We start from the raw sequence: 25,985 nt of genomic DNA on the forward strand, positions 1-25,985 counted from the left end.
ATGTTGTATTTTGGGATTCCCGTCTGTTTTAATGATCTGAGCTGTTATGCTTTTAGCTATTTTTTTCCTTCCATTATTTGTAAGTCCCTAAATAGGCCATTATATTTCCCTTCAGGCTAGAGATGAAGATGGACATGCTGAAAATTTTCCCCAGCAGCACTATGCTAAGGAAACTCCAAGACTTGCCTTCAAGAATAACTGCGAACTACTTGTAAGAATAACATACTTACAACAAGTCTAGATTGTTACTTTAGCACAGTGAAAACCGTTTTTTTTAAAAGGCTTTTGTTCATTATGACATACATTATGAAATATGATAGGGTTTTTTTTAAACTGTTTTAGCGTTCTAATGCTAGTTCTGCTATCCATGAACAGTTTAAGATCTCAAATTGCTTGAAAAATATCATATATTTGATGTCAGCACGTGAATGGTCTTGTCTTACTACCTTGTCTTGCACTGGTAAATCAGGGAGAGCCATGCAGGGAGTGGCTGGTGATGCACGGAAAACACCCCCCTTCCCCCAAAGCACCCCAAACTCACTCTCCCATCTACCTTCCAGCTCTGGCTTGTTTTTGGGTGGTGGCGCTGCATTTTGTTCCGCTAACAGGCAGTCCTTCCTTCAGAGCTCGCCTATTCCTGCCCTTCATAGCTGCATGCAATCCAAAGCATCCTCTCCTTTCCTCTCCATCCCTCTCCTCTCCATTCCTCTCCTCTGCTGCGGGGAAAGAGCAAAAGCCAGGAAAGCACATACAGGGAGCCTGGAGTGTTTACAAGCCATAAGAGAGATGATATCAGCTGTGAAAGAATCTCTGTTCCAAGGCAGGGTTAATTCTCTGTTCATTTTAGCATTTTCAGCTAGACGAGATTAAAAGCAAGCAGGAATGCCTATTATATTTCTGTTAAATGAATCTGTTGGGACCTAATGTTCTTGATTAGCTTGCGAAAATGAGTGCTCCACCATGAGTTTTTCTGTTTGCCTAAAGTAAACAGAGGATGAATTGTCATACCTTTAGAAGAGATTCATGCATGGCTTTCGAGAAGGGAGGCTTAGATACTTCGGTAGATCTCTCCCTTGCATTCGCCTTTCTTCTCATCTGTACCTAAGTAAAATGTATCATTTGGCTAAATGGAAGTGTTTATGGAGAGTAGTACACGGGGTTTTACTTTGAAACAACATTTCTTTTTTTGTGGCTGTAACCAGAGAAGAGGCGGGTGGCAGTGGAGGAGCAAGCTGTGTTTTTTCTGCATTAAAGCCCGTGCCTGCCCCCCCCGGATTCAAGGCCAAGCGCTGCTCTTGGTGCCCCAGGAGCAATAGGCAGTGAAAGTCGAACTGATGAGCAGATTACCCAGTGCTGGAGTTGCCCTCCAGGTTCAGTCAGCTGGCCCCAGGAGCCCACACCAGGAAGCAGCAGCCCGGGGCTGATGGCCAGTCCCTGCTCCCCACACTGGCCAGAGTGCAGAGCATCTTGGCCACACCTGCACTACAGGGCCTGCACTCTCCTACCCCACAGGTGTGCTGACCCTTGGCTAGGGAAAGGCAATGCTTTTTACAGCCACAGGTGCCACTTAGAAGGTTCAGTTTGTTGCCAGTATGATTCTCCCCAGCCAAAAGCAAGGTGAGCTGTGAGATCTGGTCTTGGTCCCTCTTAAACCCTTTGCGAAGTTCCTGGTGGTTTCAGGGATAGCAGTGTTACATCCTAACGAGAGGAAACCAGACTAACACAAAAAGCAGTTCCCTGGTGTACTCTTAATTCCTGTGCCAAATAAATGAAGCTCTTTCTTCAAGGCCATGTTTAATTACTGTGCTGCTAATCAGGCCTGACAAGCCATCACAGCACACCAAGATGCTCCCAAAGTCAGTAAGGCTTCTTGGTGCTGGAGAAACTTAGTAATAGAGACAACATTATATGAGTCATGTAATATTTCCATTGAAAATCTGCTTTTTATTTAGTGCAAGCCATTAATGAACCAATTAACCCACTTTGTGCTATTAAAATCAAGCATTCTTTTAATGCCCAGTTGCTTATTCCTCTATTAATATGCATTTAAGTTTTTTGCTTTATTGTATCACCACTGTGTCTGGCAAAAGCTCAAGTCATCAAAGTTAGTCTTTCATGTGCTTTTTTGGACAAGTTTCAATTCTTGTTTAAGGAAGTAATAAAAGCAATTTGTTATAGTTTTATTTTTCCTATGCTATTGGAAACAAAATTGGCAGGAATGTAATCTGTACTCAATTTGTATGTGGAAAAAATAGTAGGCAAATAATGAATATGTATCTCTGCTATCTTTAAAGATGTATTTTAGGAACTTTCAGTGAAAATATGATGTTGAGCCTAGGTGTGGGTGGTGGGGGAACTAGTGTTATTTGTTGAAGAGTCTATGTTTCACGGAGAGGTAGTGTTATTCCTTCTACATTTTACTTTATGGAAACAATGCTGTATTAAAATGTGCTCAGATTTCAAAGGCTAATTTCACTGAAACTGGCCATCAAGAAACCTTCTTTCTCTTACAGGCTAGTCAGTATTCCTTGAGAGACAGAAAAAAAGCCCAACAAAACAAACATGAAAGAAAGGAGTGGGGTCAGCTGCTCCTCTAAAAAAATATTTTCCCAATGGTGAAAACTTACCCAGAATCTAACAGCACAAGTCAGATGCTGGCTGAGTGAAAAGATGTGATTTTTAAATAAAAGAGAAACTGAAAGTTGTTTATCCTTTTGAGAATGAGGGAACCCTTGGAGTTTTCAGAAGGTAGTTCAGAGTAAATAGAGTAATACTCTGTCAGGCGAAATTGGAGGCTTCAGCTCAAAAATGCTTTCTTTGCTTTAGGGTTTAGCTGCCATTTTCCAGTGAGGTTTGTTTCGGCAAGGGCAGGCTCCTCTGTTTGGGAAATGCTCATGCTGGGAGCGTGCTGCCAGCCAGGATCCAGGGCTGGGTTGCTGCTGCTGGGTCTGCATGCCAGGGCTCTCCCGCAGGAGCCAGGCTACACTGGCTGAATGTTAACATCCCAGGTCACAGGCACACACAGCAAGCTTTAACTCTTCAACACTTGGAGAGATTTTAAAGCATGGTAACATAACGGATTGCAAAAATAACATGGAGTATGAAAAATTGTATGTTTCTTCATTGCTTACACACCACAATAGCAGATAATTTGATGAAGTACAACTCAGGTTTTCTGTTTGTTTTTTGTCTTTTTTGAATGTAAGAAGTTTGATAGGAAATAGAAGGAAGAAGGGTATAAATTAGGCAGGAGAAACCCCTGAAATGTGTTCAGTAGTTCTGTCCATTAAGAAAAGCAGTGACAATTAAATATTTTGGTTAATATAGAAAGCCATTTTGCAGTTATGGGATTAGAACAGGGTACTCATTTCCCAAGCTAAATCCGTATGTGTTGTGTCCTGGGATTTGTTGTTGGACACAAAAACCAAAGTGGTAAGATGCTCTAATCAATGAGCACATCAGATTTTTCTTGTGGACTCTACTGTATTTTTTGAGAATCATGTTGTCTAAAGTTTAGCTATCCATGATAAATATCGGGAACTACATAAAAGAAATCTATTTTTAAAGAGCCAGGTCAGCATGCTGTCTTGGCCAGCCATCCATTCTTCTCCCATAGGCACTGCCTCGGGATTTTAATTCCTTATTCCATGAGTGGCTGGAAGCTTTTCTTTCAGGCACATCTCTTTGTTTCCAGAAGGAAAAGGCAGAATTTAGTCCCTGCTGTAAGCTGGTTGTCAAGAAACAGTACAGTCCAGCTAATAGTGGATGTGGGGAGAAAAATGGGATTAACTGCCGAGAAAGGGGAGGCTGGAGTGAAAAGGCCAGCAAGAAGCCCACAACCCCAGCTCTAGCCGGATGGAATTCCTGAGCCATTGCCTAGAGAAAGGAAAAATCCATCTGGCACCAACCCAGGTTAGTCAGGGTAGGAAGAGTCATGCTTGGTTGCCTTTTAACAAAAGTGGGAAAGAAAAACCAGCAGTTCGTCCTTCCTCCCCCCGTTTGCTCAGAATATTGAGTCAAGGTTTCAGATTGGCATGCTGCTGTATGAGGTAAGGAGGGTTTGATGGGTTAAGGAAATTAAACATCAGGTTGCTTTCCAGATCATTTGTTTATGGAGATGATGTGAGTACCACCCACTGCTACGGGATTATATGCAAAGCAAGCAAATAACCAAACAAAACATAAATATCCTGAAAAAAATTCATTTCCAGTCCTACACCTGGTTGAATCTGTGCTTTTCCTGCAGTAGAATAATGATTTTTTCATCTTTAAAATCAAAAAGTCTATTCCTAGTAGTTCTGCTCTGAGAGGATAAATTTGTGAATGCAGTATGAGATGAATTATAAGTCCTGGTGCTTGGGAGCTATTATGTAAAAGACTCAAAATAAAACATGCTTGCTATTAGATTTAATGCAAACTCACCTACGGCCAGTTATCTTTAATCATTGACAGAAAGAGGCAGAGAAAACTCTGAAAACACATCTACAGTGGAAACATGAAATGCAAAATGTTCTCTTATGAGCAAAAAGCCTTTGGGGAGGCTGTGGCAAAGCTGTGGCGAGCCAGAGCTGCAGCTAATGCTTTGCTTGAAGTCGTGTCACTGTGCTCTGCTGTTCCAGCACTGGAGGCAGAGTCAGGACAAATGGCACCTGTGGAGCACCCAGACAGGGCAGCGGGGGTGCAGCCAGGTTAACTTCAGAATTATGGCCCTGGAATGTGGGAAAGATTTCATACCTACTAGACTGACATTAAATAGTACTGAGAGTATTTGTGATCAGATGAGGCCTATAGGTTTTGTTGTTGTAGATGAGTTACATGTAAATATGCATATGGGTATCCTTTGAAGGCCATGAGAGTTTTGGTTTCAGAAAGTGAGGCTCAAATTAATTTTTTTTTAAGGTGCCTGACCTGTTTACTATGCCCTAGTGTCAAACAAAACCACTCCCTGTTAGTGCCTCAGCAGTAGAAGAAAATACTTCTCAGTCCACTTAAAATCACAGTGCCTTCAAAAAAGGACTGAATTAGGGAGAAATAGTTTTGCTCATTCCATCTCTTGCCTTTACACCCTCTTTGTCTCCCCTGCTGTCTCCTTATTCCTAGCAGAGTGGAGAGAGAGGAAGGAGTGCACTTCCCCTTGTGCTTTTCCTGGCTCTTCCTTCACCATCTTGGGTGCAAAGCAGCAGAGGGAGAGGGAGAGCACTTCCTTCATTCTGGCACAGACTGGGGATGTGCAGGGCTGGAGGCTGCAGGCTGGAGCAGGAGTGCTGCCAGCAGCTCTGAGGGGTGTCACATCCAGCCTGCCAGGTACAATCCTGTGGTCAGGAGGCCATTCTGCCACCTGGGAGAGGCAGGAGGGGAGAGGGGGAAGAGACCTATGACACCTTGTGGAGTTCCAGATCATAGAGCTACCAAGCCTTAAATGCTGTTTCAGCATCAGTCGATGTTTGTCTCACTGCTGGTTCAGTTTTTGGGTGGTTTTCTGATGGATTTCATCAGCTCCTTGCTCCATTTGCCATCACAGTCTGAGGGCAACTGGTACTAGTGCATCAGTTGCCCTGTGGCATATGCAGTGATTCAAGCAGATGACTGTGCAAAACCCCTGACAGCCGTTGGAGAGCCCACTGCTGGTGTCAGGGACTTTGGATCACGCACAGAGAGCTGTCAGAGTGGTGGTTATGGCCCTGGAACAAAAATAAGGAGAAAAGCAATTGTAGCAGTGAATTGATACTGATGCTCTTAAAACCTCAGTAATCTTGGCCACATGAAATTCAACCTTTCTTGTGACTGGAATAACAGCGACGCTTAGGTCATATGGTAGATTAATCGCCTGTAGTGTTTCATTTTTAAAAACTAAAGTCCATGAGCAATGGCAGAATATTTTGAAAAGAAACTCCCCAAAACCCCACTGAAAACCTTGCACTCCGTTTCTTTTCAAGTTAGGGCAACAAAGCAGGAAAAATTATTCTAAATGTTTTTTTGTCCTTGATTGCCGGCAGGCTGAATGAAGGGCTAAGTGGTGCTCGGCTTATGTGCATGTTGAAGTGCAGGAGCACTGTGAAAATGCCCTGAAAACAGGTAGCACTGGGTCCATGGGGATTTGCAGCCCTGGGGAGAGAGAGCCCTGACACCCAGCTCCAGCTGCCCCTGCCTGCCTGCTGCCTGCCAGCACAGGTAGGCACCGCAGGGCGTGGGTGCCTCGGTATCTGCGCTGCTGTCGGCATCTCGCTGGGATAGCACAGGACTAACAGAGCTGCAGCCTGCCAGCCCCCTGCCACCCTGTCCCAGGAAATGATAGTCCCTGTGCCTGGCTGCACAGATCTATTTACTGGCTTAGAACAAATGCAGCCACTGTCTTGCCCGGCACACAGGCTGTGTCCTTCTTGGCACTGCATTTTAATGATATGTTTTTCTATGCCACAATGGAAGTGAAGCCATTCCTCACAGTATGACAGCATGGACTGGACGTGGGAGGTTTTCTGCGCTGCAGGAGACCTTCTAGGGGGTCTTGAGAGATTTCCTTGGTCTTTCAGGCCTTCTGCTCCCCTTCCCCTGTCCTTTACCACCATGCTGGACATGCTACTAAAGCATTAAGCTTTTATTTCTTAACTTCACAACCTCTGATCCAAAGCCCTGAGAAATCAATAGGATCCCTCCTGTTTACTTGAGGTGGATTCTGAGTGACACCTTATGTTCTGTAAACAAAAAAAGGATGAATGAGACATGCTTTGAGACATCTCCCTCCTGTCTGACCAAAAACTGCAGTAGGCCAGCTAACAGGTAAATTTCCAGTGTAGAAAACATGATCTTTATTAATAATATCTAAGCTGAAGGCTGACATCAGAGACCAGTTGTAGGAACTAATAGAAAACAAAGCCCTGTCTTGGCAAGTGTGAGGTAGCAGAGTTTCTGCTGGGTATAAGACCCAAACCTCACTTGTTTTACACCCAGGGTTAGCGAGTGACCACGACCTGCAGCACTGAGGAGGGGAGGGATTCCCCTCTCCTCCTGCAGAGGTGGGCAGGGAAGCACAGTCACCTTGAGAGTGTCAAGGAGGGCAAGGCTCTGCCAGTTCCCAGCAACATATAAAATACAAGGTATAAAATTCACAGGACCAGGAGGAATGGGAAGAAGGAAGGCAAGGAAAGGAATAAAAGGAAAAGATCTCCCCCATGGCCAGGGATGCGGCTTCCTCCTCAAGCGGGCTGGTACCACCAGGAGCTCTACATAATCCCAGTGTTTTCTATCCAGTGAACCAAATTAAGGAGGATTATTTGAATAAAGGAGGATGATTCAGGGCCCTAAAGAGATGGACTGAAAGGTGTGACAGTGAGAGGGGTGGGCAGCATGGGAAGGGGGGCAATGGGAATGGGGTGAGTTTGGTCTCCTGGAGCCAAGAGTGAGTCATATCCCTTTTGCCATTGCACCCAGTTACATATAGGAAGCAACTTCACCCCAGTGCCTCTAATTAAGCATTTTCCTTTATCCCAATAGAGGAGCATAATTTTAGGATGTTGCATTTGATACTTTGTGAGCACAAGCCTACCTTTCCTCAAAAGGAGGCATGTTTTTTAATTTTTAACATGACTGTTTATTATTATTTTGGAAGAGAAGCAAAATGCATTTGTTAAGAAGGAAAATATTTAAAATCCCATTACAGCTCCAAATCTGTCATCTTCCTTCCCAGGACAAGCATTAAAATTTTCATTAATAAATCTGCACTTACTGATGACCTCTGAATAATTTCTCTAACTTTTATTTCTCCTTACTGCAATACAGTGTTGTATTACTCTAGTTTTACTCTTTACTTTCCTTATTTAATTTGTTTACTGCAGTTATAATTTTCATATTAAACATGTTGTCACTGAAAAATTGATTTTTCTTTAATATTGAAAAAAGTGCCCCACAATCTTTTTATTTACACAGTTTTTTTTTTTTTTTTCCACAAATTTAAATATGTAAAAAGTTAAGAAACTACTAGATGAAAATGCACAGTGGTTGGGTACTGGCACAGGCTCCCCAGGGAAGTGGTCACAGCACCAAGCTTGAGAGAGTTCAAGAACTATTTGAACAAGGTTCTCTGTGTTTTCTGGAGTGGTCCTGTGCAGGACCTGAGCTGGACTGGTTCCTTGTGGGGCTCTTCCAACTCATTCTGTGATTCTGTGAAATAAAGTTCAGACAGTTTTTATAGAATGTTAAAAAATAAAGATATGTCTTGTTCCTAAGGAAGTCAAGTGTGATAAATTAAAATTCCTTCCATATAAATTGGAGATAAAATTTCCCAAGTCATCACCCAAAGCTATTTTCTTCCTGGGGTCTGTGCAGGAGATGCAGATGACTCTGTAGGGCCTGTGGGATGCCCTGGGGGGAACTATCCCTTGCAAAATATCTCACCACCACCACTGTACCTGCAGCACAGGGTCAGGTATAAAACTGGCTTTGGTGCCAGGGGCTCAGGCCCTTTTTCTCCTCTGACCTCTTAGTCATGCAAGGTGTTATTAAGGATAGGTTTTATCAGGTCTGAACAGGTGCCTGCATTAATGAGTGTGACTCTTTGTAATGGTGCAGTTGGCTTACATCTCATCTCGCTGCATGTGTTGTCTTCCCCATTGAAAAGGGTTTGAAGGCTTTGGTCCCTTGTAGAGCCAATGTACAGCAGTAAGAGAGCAGGGTTTTGAAAATCAGGAGACTGCACTCTTTTTATTTCTCAGTTAAGATCCAGCCAGAGGGAAGGAGAGTTGGGAAGAGCTTGACCAACATTCAAGTAGACTGCAGGGAAGTTTGGGGGTGCTCTGGGATGTTAAGTGTCCAACCCCATCTCATTGGGAATCTGTGGGACTGTGCAGAACTTCCAGGAAAGACATCCCAAGAAGGAGGATTAGTGCCACAGTTATCTGAAGAAGATCTGAATGCTAGGAGCACGTATCTCACAGCTCACTGTGGCAGACACTTTTTTTTACATCTCAGCAGTGACATGTATTATATTGCTTTTGGGATGGGAAGAAAAACCCAAAATATAAATCCTGCATTTTATTATAGAGTTAATACCAACAATTACATAAAATCTAATGAATTTCAGTTCTCACTTAATTGCTTCTGAGTAGTTCACTTAACTTATTATAAAGAAGCTAGGACATATTCATTTAACAAGCAGCAGCAGCCTTGGCCTAGCATCTGCCTACATTCTCTTTTCAATTAATCAATTATAGTCCAATGGTGTGTAATTACACATTAAAAAAGTTATTGGATATCACAGCATGGCTGTCCCAGGGGGCTCATGAATACACTAATATAACACACCTGTAATGACCTGTTCTCATATCTGCAAATTGCTCCCATTTCTCTCTCTCTCTCTCTCTCTCTCTCTCGTTGCTAAATGAAGATGAGAGCAATTACCATTAACTTTTTGAGTCACATCTAGTCAATGAGAGAGAAAAAAAGATCTCTACCAGCATTCATAATAAATCTGTCTGTTGGTACTCAGAATTTTAACTGTACTAGGCATTAAATGTGATCAGGATTGTAAAGGGTTGTGGGGATCTCAGGTTTGTTCTGAGCACATGCTACACCTGTAGACAAGAGAAATAGGCAAGCAGGAAGGTCTTATCAGATCACATCCAGCCACAATTTGCCTGTCTTTGTTCAAATCAAACCAAACTCTGGAACTGATCCCTATGCAGTGGCTCTTAAGTCTTTGCATAGCAACTAAGCCATGTTGCTGTTGTGTTGGGTTTTTTTCCGAATACGAGAAAGAACAAAATTTACTATGTAATGGCAGAAAGGCTTTGGTTGTGTGAGAGGATACAGGCACCAGTGCTTTCCTATTAATGCATAACAAATGAAAACAAGGAGAGACTCTTAATCTGCATAATGGAGTCTGACAGATTCTAAATTGGTGATTCAGTCAACTAAAGGGTCCAAAAATGCTCTGTGGAAGTGAGCTTTTGATGGCTCCATAAGTCAAACAGGGCATGATATCTATCAGCATTTTTATGAATGTTGTCTTGCGCAGTGTGATTTTGATGTGCTGTTGTCTCTCACCCTGGGAAGAAGTGTCTGTTCCTTACAATAAGTTTTGTTGTTCTTGCTTTCATTTGCAGACTGAGGTCTTTCAGGTGGGTGTACTTACAGATAAAAGCACTTCAGTATTTTGAGCACAGCTTTTTGGTTGTAGTAATCTGAAATACTCTTATGGTGTACACCTTTTGCCAGTCTAGCCCTAACAATTGCAGTGAAATCTTCATCATGCCCGAGGTTGCTTCCCTGTTTGAAAACCGTGCACGTTTCCTTGTGCTTGATGTTTTTCAGGATAACAGGATAGTCCTGTGGGGTTCAGATGATCAGCTGTTCTCAGTTGCATCCACAGTAAACTGATGGATGTTTCAGTCTGAGCTTCAGCTAGGTCTACATTTCACTGTGGTTTTCACCAGTGCCATATTTCTTCTTCCCAGTTCCACAGCACCCTTTGGTTTAGGACATGGTTCCATTCACACACCTGTGACATCTCAGTATTTGGCATCTAGGCTGGACTCTAGATCCTGCAGTTAAGAGAGGAAGGCAAGCACTTGTGGAGTGGGATTTACTCAAAATGATTAGTTGTTGGTTTAGGATTGGTTAAAACAATGTTTAGATGTGCCTGTATCTGCTCATTAACTAGATAAATACCTTCCATATGACACTTACATTTTAGTGATTACAGTCAGTGGCTCAACTGCATATTCCTGCCTGTGTCCAACCTCAATCTTGCAGGTAGAGCCATTCAGAGGGACTGCTTTTATGCTTGAAGTTAGGTATCTGCTAACTTTATGTTTAGGTGTCTAGTCTCCAGGTTTGAAATGGGGATGCTGTTATTTAATTGCCTTTGCTTGCAATTTGAATTTGAGATAAAAATGTTAGAAGCTCAAAAATGATATCTCTTATTTAATGTTGTGTTGTACTCCAAATAGTAAACAGCCACATCCTTGGTATTTGCAAAGTTCATTTATTATGAATTATTATCTGACACAGGAGAAAACAGGTTCCAAGATTTACTTACAGGTATTTAAAAACAATTTGACTGCCCAGACATAGTAACTGAAGTAAGCAGAGCTGTGTGTGGATACCACAAAGTGATCTAAGTGTTCGTATGCACAATGTTCTCAAATTCTGCTCAATGCACAGCTTTGTTTATGCTTGGGACCAAAATCACATTTTGTGCCTTTTTTTTATTTAACCAGTGCCTGAATAATCAGCTAAAAATGTTTTAAACAGATAAAGAAACACAGTTATAGTCTAAAGCTTTAATATGCAATATAATATTCAATTGTACAGGCTGGTTAAATATTAAACCTAAAATACCTGTCAGTTGCCTCTCCAGCTGTATGTTTTCTGTTTGTCTGATGGGGAGGAGGGTAGTATTTAACTCAGTTTTAAAAATTTGTTTTAGCTATATTCTCCTCAAGAAGCTGTAACTCTTTGGATGTCACTTTCCTAATTGAGCTATAAACTCTATATTGAACTAATACGTTTTATTATGAGGAATAAACATACCTCTTCCAGACAGGCAGAGGAATAATTGACCACCTGTGGCCTGTCCCAAATGAACATTACTGCACATGACACTGAAATTAATGCCTCCTTAGTCAAGATGCCAAGCAGTCATTTTCTGAGAGTTTTTTAGTGGATGGGAAGGTAACACATCCCAGTACATTCCTGCCTTATAACAATACAGATTCCTGACTGCCAAGGGTAGAAGCACTTGGTGTTCACCTGCCCTCCTCTCACTCTCTGTCTTTGGTGTTCAAACAGCAGCTTCATTTGTTCAAAACATTAAACAAAGGACCAGGTTCTGGCCCTAGCTAGGGATGCCTTTTCATCACTGTGGCAATAGAAAGAACCCTTAAATTTGGTGAGTATGAAATGTACTTAGGTGGCCCCTTTCAGCTGCCAGAGGAGTGTAAAGAAGTCTCAAAGTAGATGAGAATCTGTCCCAAACATAGAATTATGTAATTCTAGAAGATAGCACTAGGGACATGGTGCCGATATATCATTTTACCATAGCCATAAGGGCCAAAGGATGCTGGAAACTGAAATATTGAAGAGCTAAGAAGAGATTGACTCCATAGATGGAAATGGTAAATGCCTCTCTTATCAGTATCCTATTTTTCACTTTGGATTAATAAATCTCTAGGATGGTATCTCATCAGGATCCAGTCTCCTCCTTAAACTGGAAGCATCTAGTGCCATGAGCAAAGCAAGTAGGTGAGATTCTCAGGTGTGCTTGCACCTGCAGCATACAGGGCTTTTCCCAGAGCATGTGCCCAGGGAGGGATGGGGTCCTTGGCAGGGGCAGGCACACCCTTACAGACACAGGGGTTTCACAGGGCCAGGAAAATATGTTCAGTTTTATCCTATGCATATCTTATTTCTTCCTTTCTGAGAGATTGCAGAGGACTGCGTTGAGCAAGCGCTGCTCTCCCCGGTGGATACACTCTCTGTATTGCCACAGGGCTCTGGCAATTGCCACTGCACTGTGTTCTTTGTCACCACATCATGCACATTTAATGAAGGGTTATATCTCATGTGCTTGCTCAGTCCAGCAGTCCAGCTTTAGTTCCCTTTTTCCTCCAGCACAAACAAGGGCTGAAACTCACCCCAGCAGAAAGGAATGGCCAAGGACTAGATGAGTGCAAGCTGTCCAAAGTTCAAATGAGATTAGCTCAAGATCACTGTGGTCAGTGAAAGCAAAGGCTGCAGTTGTACTCCTTGCATAAATTGAAATATTTGTCTGTATTGGTTAACAAAATCCTGCTGGGATCTTGCTGTAATCTCAGCTGCCCTAAGTCACCACACAGCTGCAGTGACCTCTGATGGCTTTTCTCTCTAATGCCACCCTGGTGACATTGGTATCTCTGAACTACTGGTGGGGGCTGAGAAGATCACAGCAGCCTGCTTGGGAGAGCTGCAGTACCTTGCTCATGTATTTGGAAAGCAGGTTGTGCTTGTCTCCGTGGAATTTTCTATAATCCCACCACTCTTTGCCTCCAGTTCAGCTGTGTCAGTGTGAGTTTTGGGAGAAGCCCCTATGTTCAGGAGTTTGGCCCAATTTCTCCTCTGTGCTGTTAGAAAAATCTGCTGGAAACAAATCTGATTAACACAGCAGAGAAAATAGTTCAGCTGTAAAATACTGAAGATTGCCACTAGTGCAAGCAGGTTGTGTGCAGAAGGTGAAATGCCTTTTTGAAGGTTTGTGGACTGCTATGAGCTACAGTTCATGGTCTTTGCTGGCTGTTTGTAGGTTTCTAGGTGAGCTAGCAAAATTGTGCGTGGTGTGGGGAGCACATTTTTATTTTCAGAGCACCTTTCTGAATAGCAGAGTGATAGCACATGGATATCATGGTGCATGGTATGTGCATGACACAGCAGGAGGTACCACATCCCTGGTGTCCAAAGTCCTGGTCCTGCACCAAAATCTGTCTGAATGACTGCAGACAACTAGTGGCAGAGGGATGAGGTGCTGTGGGCGTGGGGACCTCCCAGTGCTCTCAGGGTTCAAAAACTGCAAAGAGGGCAAATCAAAAATAGCCTGGACCTTGTTGAACCTTCAGACACTCCATGTTGCTCTGTCTTGAAAGAGGGGTTGGTAGAGTGCCTGGATTGTGGCTCTTGGAGGAAACAAGTAGTGTTTAGACTTCATGGTTTATGTTTTCTTACTGCTGTTTGCTTCCTGGGTGGGATACCTCCTTTTCATAGGTGTTAACACAGTGCCCAAATGAGTTCTGGGAGGAGTCTGAATTAAGGCAGATAACCCTGAATTTGAGACAGGTGCTTCATCTGAATATATATACAGTGAAAGCCTAGAAATGGAAAGGTTCTGTTAGTTCCTCCAGATGATGCTTTCTTTCTAAAGCACATCTGTATTGTGCTATAAGCTGACACAGGGCGGGAAAGAAATCGCTCACTTTTCTGTAAATGGAGGAGCAATGATGATCATGATCTGGTCTAGAGAAGCCACTCTGCAGCCTCCATAGTTTGTGCTGCCTTTTGGACAACCTCGCTCTTCCATGAAGGCACTGGGGGCATTTTAAAGCTGTGCCTGGTGCCCCTTGTCTGCAGGCATGACAGATCAAAAAAACAACTGTGAGGAGAAGAGAGAGAAAAGGGCACAGCCTTTTGGTGAGGACAGGGAAATGATTTCAGGTGTTTGTGACACCACATGAACCTTGTGTGCTTAATCTCTTCCTCAGCATGATATACCCTGGAGGGTGGAGGAAATGGTAACAAGTAGAGATGAGGTGGAAGGAGCAAGAATTACCTGCAGATGTGACATCTAAATAAATCCAAAGACAACACAACTATTTTTAGCAGAAGTGCAAACAGTGATAGATGCCACGAGGCTGCTGTCACTAAAATTTGTCTATAAGCAACATATTCATATTTAAACAAGTCAGCTTTGCACATTGAAATGAGCAAACACTGTCTCTGTGCTTGTTTGTTTGTTGTGCAGAAGCCATCAGCTTTCACTCCTTATCCCTTCACCATGGTGGTGATGCAGAGCCAATGATGATGGATCATCTGTCTAGCTTATCTGCAAGGCCACAAAACATTTATATCTTTCATGGCATGATAGGCTGTTCTCGTGCAGCAGTGGAAAATAGAAATTTGGGGCTGCCCTTGCAAAAGTACCATCTCCTGCACAACGCTGCCATTCTGGTAAGCTCACTTGGCACAGTTTGTACAGCTAAGTACATCCACTGTGAAACCTGACACCGGGATGCACATGAATAAAATCAACAAAGTCAGGAGAGGAGCAAGCATCAGAGGAGCTTTTGAACACAGGGGGCAAACCAGCAAGGATGGAGTTCCTGCAGTGTCTCCCCTGCTTAGAGGGGGCCTCTGTCACCTCTGGTATAAGGCCTCCAGCTCATACCAGCATTATACTTGGCCAATTATCTTATTCAGGTATCTCATATATATCTAGGTCTTGAAAAAGGTCAACCACAGAGCATGTCTGGGCAGGGGTTTTTGAAGCTGTAGAGCTGGAAGCTTTTCTCCTAGCATTGTTAGAAAATAATTGCTTGTGAATATCCAGGGATTTGAATCTACATGTTGGAGCTCTGAAAAGGAGGGCAGGAGGGTTTAAAACATTATTGAAACAGCTCCTGCTGATGTTAAACTCACTGCAGATGCTGAGCAAGGTGGAGCCCATCAGTGGGCATGACTGCTGCCCCTCACCTGCCTTGGTACCCTTGCACTGGGATTCTGCCTCCTGGGCAGCACCTCTTGTGACTGTCTCCAGCACAAACAGCTTCTCTGCCCAAGGCTCACACAAGCTGGTACATTTTTATTGAAAGTGCAGTGAGGCAGGGATCGTCCCTGTTGGCTGAGCTGTTTTCACCTGAGTATATCTGCTATATTTCAATTAAAAATTATTTTTGACCTTTGTTTTTGGTTTCCGTTACTTGCAATTTTTTTCTTAGGCTTCTCTTCCTCTTCTGAATATCTCTCTTTCTCCATTGCTTTGTTTCTTTCAATTTAGCTATCTTCTTTCTCAGTTCCATGATAAACCGTGTAACTTTTTTTAAAGCCCCCCCTCGTTCCTGTAGTCTTTGGCTTGTAAGTCCTGTTAGCTGAGGAAAGTTCTTTCCTAAATGTTGTAAGACTCAGATGTTACTAAATGTGAGCTTTGCCATGTAAAAGCCTGTCAGTCACCTGCCCCAGCTCACAGCTTGATATCTCAGTATGACCAAACTAGGTGGGTCTCTGAATGCAAGCCTGAGTATTTTGCAAGGAAGATTGCCCCAGTGCATGGTATTAGATCAGTCCTTAATGAGGTGCCTGTTCTTTCCTCAGCTCTATTCCAGATATTGCCTGTGACCCTGGCCAAGTCACTTTATCTCTCTTTGTCTCTGCTTCCATTCATAAAATGGACATAATTGCACTTCTGAAGCTCATGTGGAATTGCGACGATGGATTCCCCCTGCTTGCTCTGCCTTTACCTCGTGCCTTTTGTGTGCACAACTGTCAGAGGGGATGAATTGCCGCGGAATCGGGGTTAGCCATAGTGAGCACAAAGCTCCAAGCAGCTGCCCCAGCCACTGGCCACAGCCCAGCAGCGCTGACAGTAGAGAGCCAGATTTGTTACTGCAGCCCTGTGCGCTTTGAGGAGCTTCCTATGCTCTCTCTGAATAGCAAAAAGAGACGTTTCCAAGGCAGGGTGCCCAGGAGTGCGCAGTGGTTGCTGCAGGACAAAGGGATTAAATGGCTCCCTTTGAGGGCTTGCTCCACAGGATCCTTAGCAGAAAACGTGGGGCCTTAGAAGAACCAGAAGGAGAGGGAGGGAGCCAAGGTGAACGCTCCATTTGTAAAACCCATCTCTGTTTTTCCTCCCTGCTGTCCAGCCGCTTTCCTTACCCTCCCCCATTTAGTTCTGTGACAATAATAAAATAAAGGAATGCAAGGTAAAGGCATCCTTAAGGCTCTCATTGTTACCAAGTAATCCTAACAGCATTTTCTCTCATCCACCTGCCTCTGAATGCTAATATCATTTAATTATTGTTATGTTGCAAAGGAAGGTGCCCACACACAAATTCAATATGGAATGCCAATAAAACACACACCAAAAGCAAGTGGTGTTGTTTGGATTTGTTATCTGATTTATTGCCATTTACCTCACATGCCTCAGAGAGCACCACCTGAGTCAGGAGCAGAGAACCAGCCCTTTGTGCACAAAGCTCGCTCTTAAATCTACACTTCACAAGATAGCAGCAAGTGACATAAAACATCTGTTTTTAAAATACAGCTGGGAGTGTATTTTTGAAGCATTCTCTCCATCTCAGGCAGGGAACATAAGAGAGGTATGACTTTTGGTAGATAGATACATACATATCTCCAAAAGCAAGCACTGCATACAATACAATTCACATACATAACATATGCCCAAAGGCCTTCAGTGAGAATCCAGACTAGGCAGGGAAGAAAACCCAGCCTGCAAACAGTTTAAATATGTTGGCCAGGTCAACTAAGAAGATCTGCAAGCTTGGGCTTCAGTAGCTGGGGACACACCTGCCTGCTAGGTAATAACTGGGGGTGGGATATTGCAATTTTTGGTTTCTTCCTCGTATTGCATTTTTCAGTTCCAGTGAGTCAGCCTTGCATTTTGAGGTGAGCAGCACAGTGCCAGGGAGGCATCCTGCCTTGCTGTGCAGTCTGGACCCATTTATCATGTTTTCCTATTCTCCCAGCCTATAAAGTCCTTCTTTGAATAGTGTGCACTGCTCACCATGCAAGCAGCTCATTATCCCAGGCACTTCAGGACTAATTTATAGGACATTTGGCTAATTTGCATAAGCCATCCAGTACACAGAACATGTCTCCACAATAAAGTAATATGCCAAAATCAGGATTTATGTGAAAACATGAATACTGGGGGGGACAGGAAGAGACACACACAACAACATTTTTAAGAAGCTGTTGTTAGCACCAATCTTTACATGAATACCCCTGACAAAAAGTCACAGAATCCTGCCTCTCCACCTACTGTATGTGAAGCTCCCATATAATTTTCTGTTTTGAATCTTGCTCATCTTTTTATTAAGTGAGATGGGTTTTGATCCTTAAAACAGCCTTGAAACATGAATACTTGGCACTGTCGGCTTTGTCCAAAAACGAAACAAAATCCCCCAAACTGGATCCAAATGGAGGGCTGCACATTCAGCTATCGCTGCGAGGAGCCTCGCGCATCCGCTGCTCTGATTATTACCTTGACACTAGAAGCAGGAGGACTTGTAATCCTTGAAACAGCTGACATCTGAAGCACTGATTCTTCCTGTGCTTTGAGTTAGTCACTCCTTGATCTCTGTGCCTGGCATGCAAGCCTGGCTTTCACTGAAACCTGACCTCGTGGTCCCCTCTTCTGCAGCCCTGTTTGTCTTCTGCCATTCAGAAATGTGCAGCTTCTGTCCTCAGGACTCTGAATTAGAGCTGCACAGGTCAAAGGAGCAAACAGGAGACTTGTCATCATTGGATCCAATGCCTGCCCTTGATTAAGGCGTCCCTACATGTTTTTTTTTATTATTTTTTAATTACAATTACTAAATAAGAACCTTGCAAGGTATTTTTTAAGCAAACCTTTCCTCTCCAAGGTGACACTGGCTTTTCATGGTCTCTAATGCATGACTGTTTCACCTACAGTACAGATGTTTTTGCTCCCTTCCTTGCAAAGCCAGCCTGGGATTTGAAAGTCAAGTTGGTTTCTTTCTTCTCTCCCTAATATGTCTTCTGCCATTATGAGGCCTCTGAAGAGCACATTAAGTCCATATTTACCCCTGTGCAATCTAATTAACTTCCAGAATAACTGTGCAGGTGTAACAGAGATCTCAGTTTGAAGGCAGCTTTGCTCCACCTAGTATAATTGAAGAAACTGTTTGGCCAGCAGCTTTTCTATTAGTAGTAATGCTATTTGAAAAGAAAATAACTTAGTTTTGGTCTGAATTTGTAGGAATACCAGCTAGAATTGCGTAAGTGAATGTATATATATCTGCTTACTTGCAAATAGAGGCTAATTGGAGCTGGAAATCACCCATATGATAAATATGTAATCCTGATGCCATTGCTACAAATTCATTTCCCACTGCAGAGCTATGGTTTCAAGCATCTATTTCAGTGCTCTATTGTTTTGGAGGTTTCAACAGTGTTGGTTATTCATTTTGGTGCATCACATGTAGTTCCAGTTAGGTGAAACCTGCTGGGTATTTAATGTCTTGTTCAGCTTAAACTAAAAGCAAATAGAAGGAAATAATGTGTTGAGGAAGACAAGTACTAGATAAAGATTTTTTTTTTTTCTGTTCTAGAGTCTGTTACCCTGTTACATGTGTTGTCCTAGGCTTTGAGATTAGTATTTTTTAATCAGTCTGTGCTACAGGTTACATGGAACTGACAGTGTTATCTTGAACATAATGATTATGTTCAATATGAAAAATATATGCAGTTTCTCATTTCACTGTCTTCCAATTTAAATAAGTTTTTACTATTCTAAGATGTAAGAAGCACATTTTTTCCTCTGGGGATTTACAATTTCTCTTAGTGTTTTGATTACTTGTGAATAATTTGATAAAAAACCCCAGTGGTGTGCAGCATCTAGGTTGGATTTGGTTTTTGACTGATCCCTAATAGCTGAAGCTACTGTATACAACAAAAACATTTGTAATGCTGTCAGACAGGAGCAATCTCTCATCCGCAACTTGACTCAAATTTGTTATGTGTATAGCTCCATGAAGTTCACTAGATGTAAATACAGATTAATTATTTAAAAAGTAATAGGAATGAATGAGCTTCCAAACATGTAGCGTTTAATTATTTAAAACCTGTAATGGAATTTCAACCCTCGTGCATACCTCAGATCTCTCGCTGTGCTTGGACAAGTGCCTGAGGTTAACTGGCATGTCCCCATCTCTTAGTCACATCCCCCTCCTATAGCACAGGGTGATAAATGTGCCTGCTACGTGTGCAGAGCAGCCAGTATTCTCAGCCATGCCTAACAGTAAATGCACTATGCTTGACTCCATCTTCCTTGCCCGCTGCTGTGTTTCATCCTGCAGTGAGCCATTCCGGGTACCACTCCATATAACAGGCTGTGTACGAGCGCGCAGTCGTACTGAGCCACAGAGAGCCAAATCCTAAAGTCAGTGTGAGCAGAGTGCTTGGTTCCTCATCCCAAAGGGTGGAAAGAGCCCCACAGGGATGCTGCACTTTGGTTGTTTGATGGTGGTGCAACAAGGCACCAGCTCTGTGTGAGTGACTGTACTGGAGGTCACACACACGGTGTGACAGGACCTGATTCCTATTTCCAAACCCTCATCCTCCAGGTAGGTTAGTCAGATCTGGTTAAGCCTTCTGCTTGTAAAAGGATGGTCAAAGATACATACTGGAAATAAAGAACATAGAAGCCTCCCAGCTTGAGAGACTTGCTTTGTCTCCCTTCATTCCTCTGACAATGCATGGACAGAGAGTTCTGCTGGGACCAGTTCAGAGCCCTAGGTAGGTTACTGCTGTGATCCACCCTCCTGAGATGCCTACCTCTATTCACAGAGCTGAGCTGGGCAATCAAAGTTAATATTTAAAATTGTGCTGTTTGGATTATTTCACTTCTCCTTATCCAAAGTTACTCAGCAGTTTTGTCTTTGCAGAGAATGACTAATGCCAACCTGGCAAGTCCTATCTCAGTGCTGTAGCTATGTAACCCTCCTGCTACTGCTCTAAGTCACTGGATCAGGAGCACTTTACACAGGATGGGTGTAAAAATAAATGTAAGGGAAAGCTCTTTAAAGAAAAACGAACACTTCAGTTGCATTGAACAAATGCACAGTTGGGAGTCTTTGTATGTGATGGCTGCAGGTCTTCATTTGCCAGCCAGATCTCAGCTGGTCCAATGAAGAATATTTCGAGTGGTGCTCTACCCTGTGAAATTATTGTCTGAAGTAGTTCTGTGGGAAGACATAGGAGAGGAAAAAGGCTGGAGAAAGCAAGGCAGAGTTGGTCTTCTTTGAGGAGGAATCTGAAGAGCAAAGCATACTTGAGAGCTTTGCAGGGTGATGGTTTAAATATGTTGATTTCTTTTGTCCTGGTGTGCTGCTTCCACATAGCTGCTTTGTCGTGCATGTCATGCAAGGAGAAAATCATCTGCATGGTCTTGTAAGTATGAAAGGCTTTGGCATGATGCATTTACATAATAGAATCTGTGCAGTCGCAGTGTGTGTGCATCGTGCACCCAGGCAAGGAAGGACTGCCATCTACAGTAACACAATGCATTGCTAAAGGGTCCTCTGTGGTTGTGTTCTTTACTGAACAGTGCATCTGATGCCTTCTGCTGTAATGTACCCTCCTCGGTGAGAAATTAATCCTCTCTGCCAAATTCAACTCTCAGTTACATGATTCAAATTGAAGAAACAACACTGGCTTCAGTGGAGTTATCCCAGATTGATCCCAGGATTACTCAAAATAGATTTTATTTTTGTAAATAGCTCAGTGTCAGGTATGTTCTAGTGCTAAATGCTTTCTAAACAGAGAGATGAGTAAGACCTTTTCATCTGAATAGGAAAGATAATTTTTTCACTTCCATGCCTTAGAAAGAAAGAGGTATCATGGAAGAAGATACATTTTGCATTTCTTAAGGACCAGCAAATGTTTTGGGCCTGAGAAAAGCATCATAGTGGGCATAGGGTGTGTGAAGCACTGACCCTCCCTCCCTCAGGTGTGCACATAAGTAAAGCTGGTTGCTGCCCATCACCCTCACAGGCCTTGGCTCCTGTCAAAGGAAGCCTGGCTTCTCTGCAGGAATGTTCTTAGTAAAACAAGAGAGGCATTAGCAGAAGAAGATGACAAGGAAGTTTTCACACACATTAGTTCACCATATGTTTGGCTCTAGGCTGCAGTTTCAGACCTTTGTAACTCCTCATTTATTATTTTCAAGGTTAAAATCCTGAAAAACCATGGTTTCAGATATCTTGGGACCATAATATTCATGGTAAATCCTACCTGCCAGAAACAGAGTAATCTTTTCATTCTCCTCTCCTCTCCTCTCCTCTCCTCTCCTCTCCTCTCCTCTCCTCTCCTCTCCTCTCCTCTCCTCTCCTCTCCTCTCCTCTCCTCTCCTCTCCTCTCCTCTCCTCTCCTCTCCTCTCCTCTCCTCTCCTCTCCTCTCCTCTCCTCTCCTCTCCTCTCCTCTCCTCTCCTCTCCTCTCCTCTCCTCTCCTCTCCTCTCCTCTCCTCTCCTCTCCTCTCCTCTCCTCTCCTCTCCTCTCCTCTCCTCTCCTCTCCTCTCCTCTCCTCTCCTCTCCTCTCCTCTCCTCTCCTCTCCTCTCCTCTCCCTTTTCCCTGTTTGAAGGATGTGCAGACTGTTACAATCCCCATCTCTTCTATTCCCTGGCCATTATTTCATTCTTCCTTGCTCCAAATGGGAGTGACCAAGGGTAATACTAACAGTTGCTCAGAATAAGCCTCTCTCCACTGGTGATTTTGTGCTAATTAGGAGGGGGAAGGGGAGCTGGGTCTGTACCAATGGGCTCTGGGTTTCAGCCAGGATCAGTGCCTTGCAGCAAGAGAAAGTAGAGGACTCAGAATGTTTCCTCTGTGTGCAGCAGAACAATTTCCCTTACTTGGCTTCGTCTTCTCCAGCCCCCAACTCCAGAGGAAATGGGAAAATGAATTCCACTCTCTGTGCCCAATCTGCAAGAGATGTGACATGTCTCAGTCCTGGGCTGAAACTGCTGTGACACATGTTTCCCTGATCCAGGCAGATCTTGGATCTGGCCCAGGGCTGTTCTAATCACATGTGGTTTCCAGAGAGAGGGGCTGCTTTTTAAACTCAGCATACTCTGGGACACAGGGTGGTGTGTACCATTACTAGCAGCAAAACCAGCAGTGCTCAAAGTGTGAATCACATGCATTCAAATCTCAAACAGCTTTGACTCCCTTCAGAGTTCTGTAGCCTAAAACCCAGCAACACCTCTCCTGGGAAGTTTTGTGGCTTTTTTCATCCATTTTTACTAATGGTCAAGTCAATCTTGCCCTAATCAAGTCAATCTTTCCCTAATATTATTTTTTTCCAAGTCAGTGGCTGATGCAGTCCCTCCAGGATTTTATATGTTTGGGAAAGGTGGGGAAACATGCAGGGGATCAGTGTCAGGTAGACTGTGAGACCCAGCCAGTTCTGCTGCAGCCTGTGCCATGGTTATGTATATGTTACAGCACCCAGTGTAGTGGGCCCTGGCCTGTCAAAATGATTGCATGATAAAGATTACCATGTAAGAATAAAAACTGAAGATCCCTGAGCTATATAGATAGGGGGAAACAAACACACACACAAATGAACACACACACACACACACACACACACACACACACATATGTATTTCAAAGCACCCAGAGACTTGAATTCTGTAAGGTTCTTGTTGTACAGGCATAAGTCAGAAACACCAGTCTCAGAGAGTTACACTGCTGTAAAATGGCAATAGGTGTGAGGGAGAAATTTGACTTAGAACCCTTCATTATAGGTAAATAAAGATTTCCCAAGGTTTCAGGTTGCATTCCTGCTTCCTATTCTATGGGCTAATGAAATTTCAAATCTGGATTACAGTACTATTCTCTAGACCCAGTAATATTACATTTAACTCTGAGTGATTTAATGACTGTTCAGTGGTGATTTTGGTTTCAGGTGAAATGGTATTGGCCTCCAGCAATGCCTTAGGCTAAAAGCATCATATGTTAGCAAAAAACATTAACCTGCCCCTCAAACCTCCTCATTATTACACTTATAGTTCTGTCAACCAATCTATGAGCAACTGGAGTAGTAACAGAGGGAGTTTTATTGTTATTTTTATATTCTCTTAAATATTAAAAAGAAAATATACTGGGGAAAAATACATATATTACTAGATATAAATTCTAGCCAGATGGGTAATTTTTCACCTCACAATGTCTGCCATATTATCAGAATAAAGTTTTGATCAGAAAACAAGAGGAGTGAACATGTTTATTCAAATACTGAATAAAAAGTGAATTAATTAGAGAAAGTGAATGTTCATCTAGCTTCTGAAGTCATCTACAGACTTGGTTGCATGAGTTTCCTTCCTAAGGGTGCAGATTTCTCATTTGGAAAGATTTTGGTCAATCAGTGAGATATTGATTGAGCCTAGTAAAGTGCCCCTTTCATTTTTACCCTTAACTGCCCCAAAGAGACAACAGGGCCTGGACACTCTGAGGAAGTATTTTTAAGCCCCAGAAATGTTTTTCCATATGCTAGCTTTGATTTCTCTCTTATGACTTCCTGAATATTCAAAGCCAACATTCTTGTCCTTTTCTCAAGGTGTTAGCAATGCTTCCTCACTGCTGATATTTTGCACAGCTCTAGTGACAGCAGTTTGATGAAGTTTATTTGTGTCATCTTTAGAAGAAGTGAAGCTCCTGCTGAGGCACTAACAGCTTAAGGATCATACAGCAGAACCTCCTGTTGTGGAAAGACACAGGCTGTAGTTCACCAAGACTCCCAGCTTCACCTACTTGATGTAGTTCTTGTTTCTGGCTGCTGAGTTGTTTCCCACCATCATCTCAGGAGCAGGAGGATTTGGGAATGCACATCTTGAGAAGTGTTGGCCTGGAAATCAAGTGTTGAACATCAAGGAGACCAATACCTACATAACCCAAATCAAACTGCTTGAGTGACCAGCAGATGTTTGCACCAATGCTCTGCCAAGCTGGCCTCTTACCCATGAGCTAAGGGCCATGAGGAGCATGGTGGAGACACTCAGTTGACTCCACAGATCCCTCAAATTATGCTCACAAGGAAGATGGCCACAGACACAGTTGAATGGTCTCCTGTCAGACTAGGTTAAGTCTGGAAGAGGAGCAGTTTCTTGGCTTTTCTGTGTGATGAGGCTTGATGAGAGCTCAGGATCTGAGTGTAGGACTTGATAGCTTGAGCTGTGGTTTGCTCTGTCCCACAGACTGTTGCATGCTCAAAGGCCAATGCACTTGTTGTGGCATGAGGTTTCCCAGGCATGGGAAGCCCATGGCATGCCCTTTTGGAAAGGGCATTCAGACTGGGACGTTCTTTAGATGTTTTTGAAATGTGAGTCTTGGTGAGACAGACTGTCTGACCTACTGAGGGCATTTAACCCCCAGCTCTGTCTCCTGCTCTTACCCTCCATTTATCTTACACATCACATTAATTTTATTTAGGACTTCTGTCACTGCTGCAGTAGTGGACTTAGCCAGTACTGAAACAGCCATGCAGACATGCCCTTCAACCCACTCTTTTATAGTAACCCTGTAAAAACCTTACATTAAAGATGTTAGATTTGAATGCTGTGTTATTTTAGCCAGGAACATTCTGGGGAGAAGAACTTTGCTCTTGGCAAGCCCCACCTCACACTACATTCATTTTCCCTGAAGTTTCACCCACCATATTTTGGGCTTCACCAGTTCCTTCCATGGTTTCAAAGCATCAGACTGAAGGTGAAAACACAGAGCTCAGCTGTTTATGTACAAAATCAAATATGTAGCCACTCTGATGAAACAAGACCCAACCTGTATTTCCACTGGGCACTAGCATAACTCACATTCATTCTGTTTGACTGGGAACATTAAAAAGCCCCCCAACACAAAGGAACCCAAGGGCTTTGAAAAGCCCTATGTTTTAAATACCACAGATGACAACTGCAATGATTCAAAATATGGAATCAATTTATCATTAGCCATTAATTACCAAATAACTCTATTTTCTCCTTATGCTTCATGTAGCTTAGACTTCTGCATAATTAGAGTGAAAAATGGAGACAGAGTGGGTCTTGCATTTAAATGACATAAAGTCAGTATTCACTCAGAAAACCAGTAAAGATTTTTGAAAGGACAAGACATTTAGGAAGGTAACATCAGAGAAAGAAAAAACAATCAGACAGGCAGGCTTTGGTATCCTTTTAACAGAGAGAAACTTGTCACAGGACAGTTTTAAGTTGTAGGCAACTGCAGTGTTCTGTTTTGTCAACTGTTTTTACACAAAGCTCCAAACATTGTAAAAATCTGTTTTCCTTCACACCTAGCATCGCTATGAGCTATATTGTAACCACATTCACAGTGTGTTAGAGCCTGCCTCAGGGTTCCTTCGCAGCAGGTTTCAGCTGGAATGATTCTTTTTGTTTTTTATAATAATCACTCCATTCAAATGGAACAATCAGTATAAAAAAATTATCACAAGCCATCTTGGATAGAAAAATCTTGCTACAATAAACATGCTGAATGTTTTACAATAAGACATCAAAAATGGTGATGGAGGCTGGATAACTGCTTAGAGCCACACTTAGGATTATGCCTGTTACAGTGTTGTTTGACATTTGGTGGTGAAAGAGCATCAGTTCCCAGTCATGACAGCTGAGGCAGGGACTTAGTCATAGTTGTCTTCAAAGTAGAGTCTGTGAGTTGCCCTCCCCCTTCAGGGACAGTCTGCATGCCTGCCA

At 42.9% G+C, this 25,985-nt stretch overlaps 1 protein-coding gene across 2 annotated transcripts in view; it reads left to right on the forward strand.

Moving 5' to 3' along the window:
• SOBP (sine oculis binding protein homolog) overlaps positions 1-25,985 on the forward strand; it is a 112,279-nt gene that overhangs the window by 62,652 nt on the left and 23,642 nt on the right. The window contains exon 5 of one of the 2 annotated variants that reach the window (XM_056486582.1): positions 116-211. The exons of the other annotated variant lie outside the window; for it this stretch is intronic. Coding sequence (XP_056342557.1) covers positions 116-211 — 96 coding nt within the window. The remainder of the gene's footprint in view (positions 1-115; positions 212-25,985) is intronic. 2 annotated transcript variants of the gene reach the window in all.

Source organism: Oenanthe melanoleuca, chromosome 3 (assembly GCF_029582105.1).
Source record: "Oenanthe melanoleuca isolate GR-GAL-2019-014 chromosome 3, OMel1.0, whole genome shotgun sequence".
In the NCBI taxonomy this organism is placed as follows: domain Eukaryota; kingdom Metazoa; phylum Chordata; class Aves; order Passeriformes; family Muscicapidae; genus Oenanthe; species Oenanthe melanoleuca.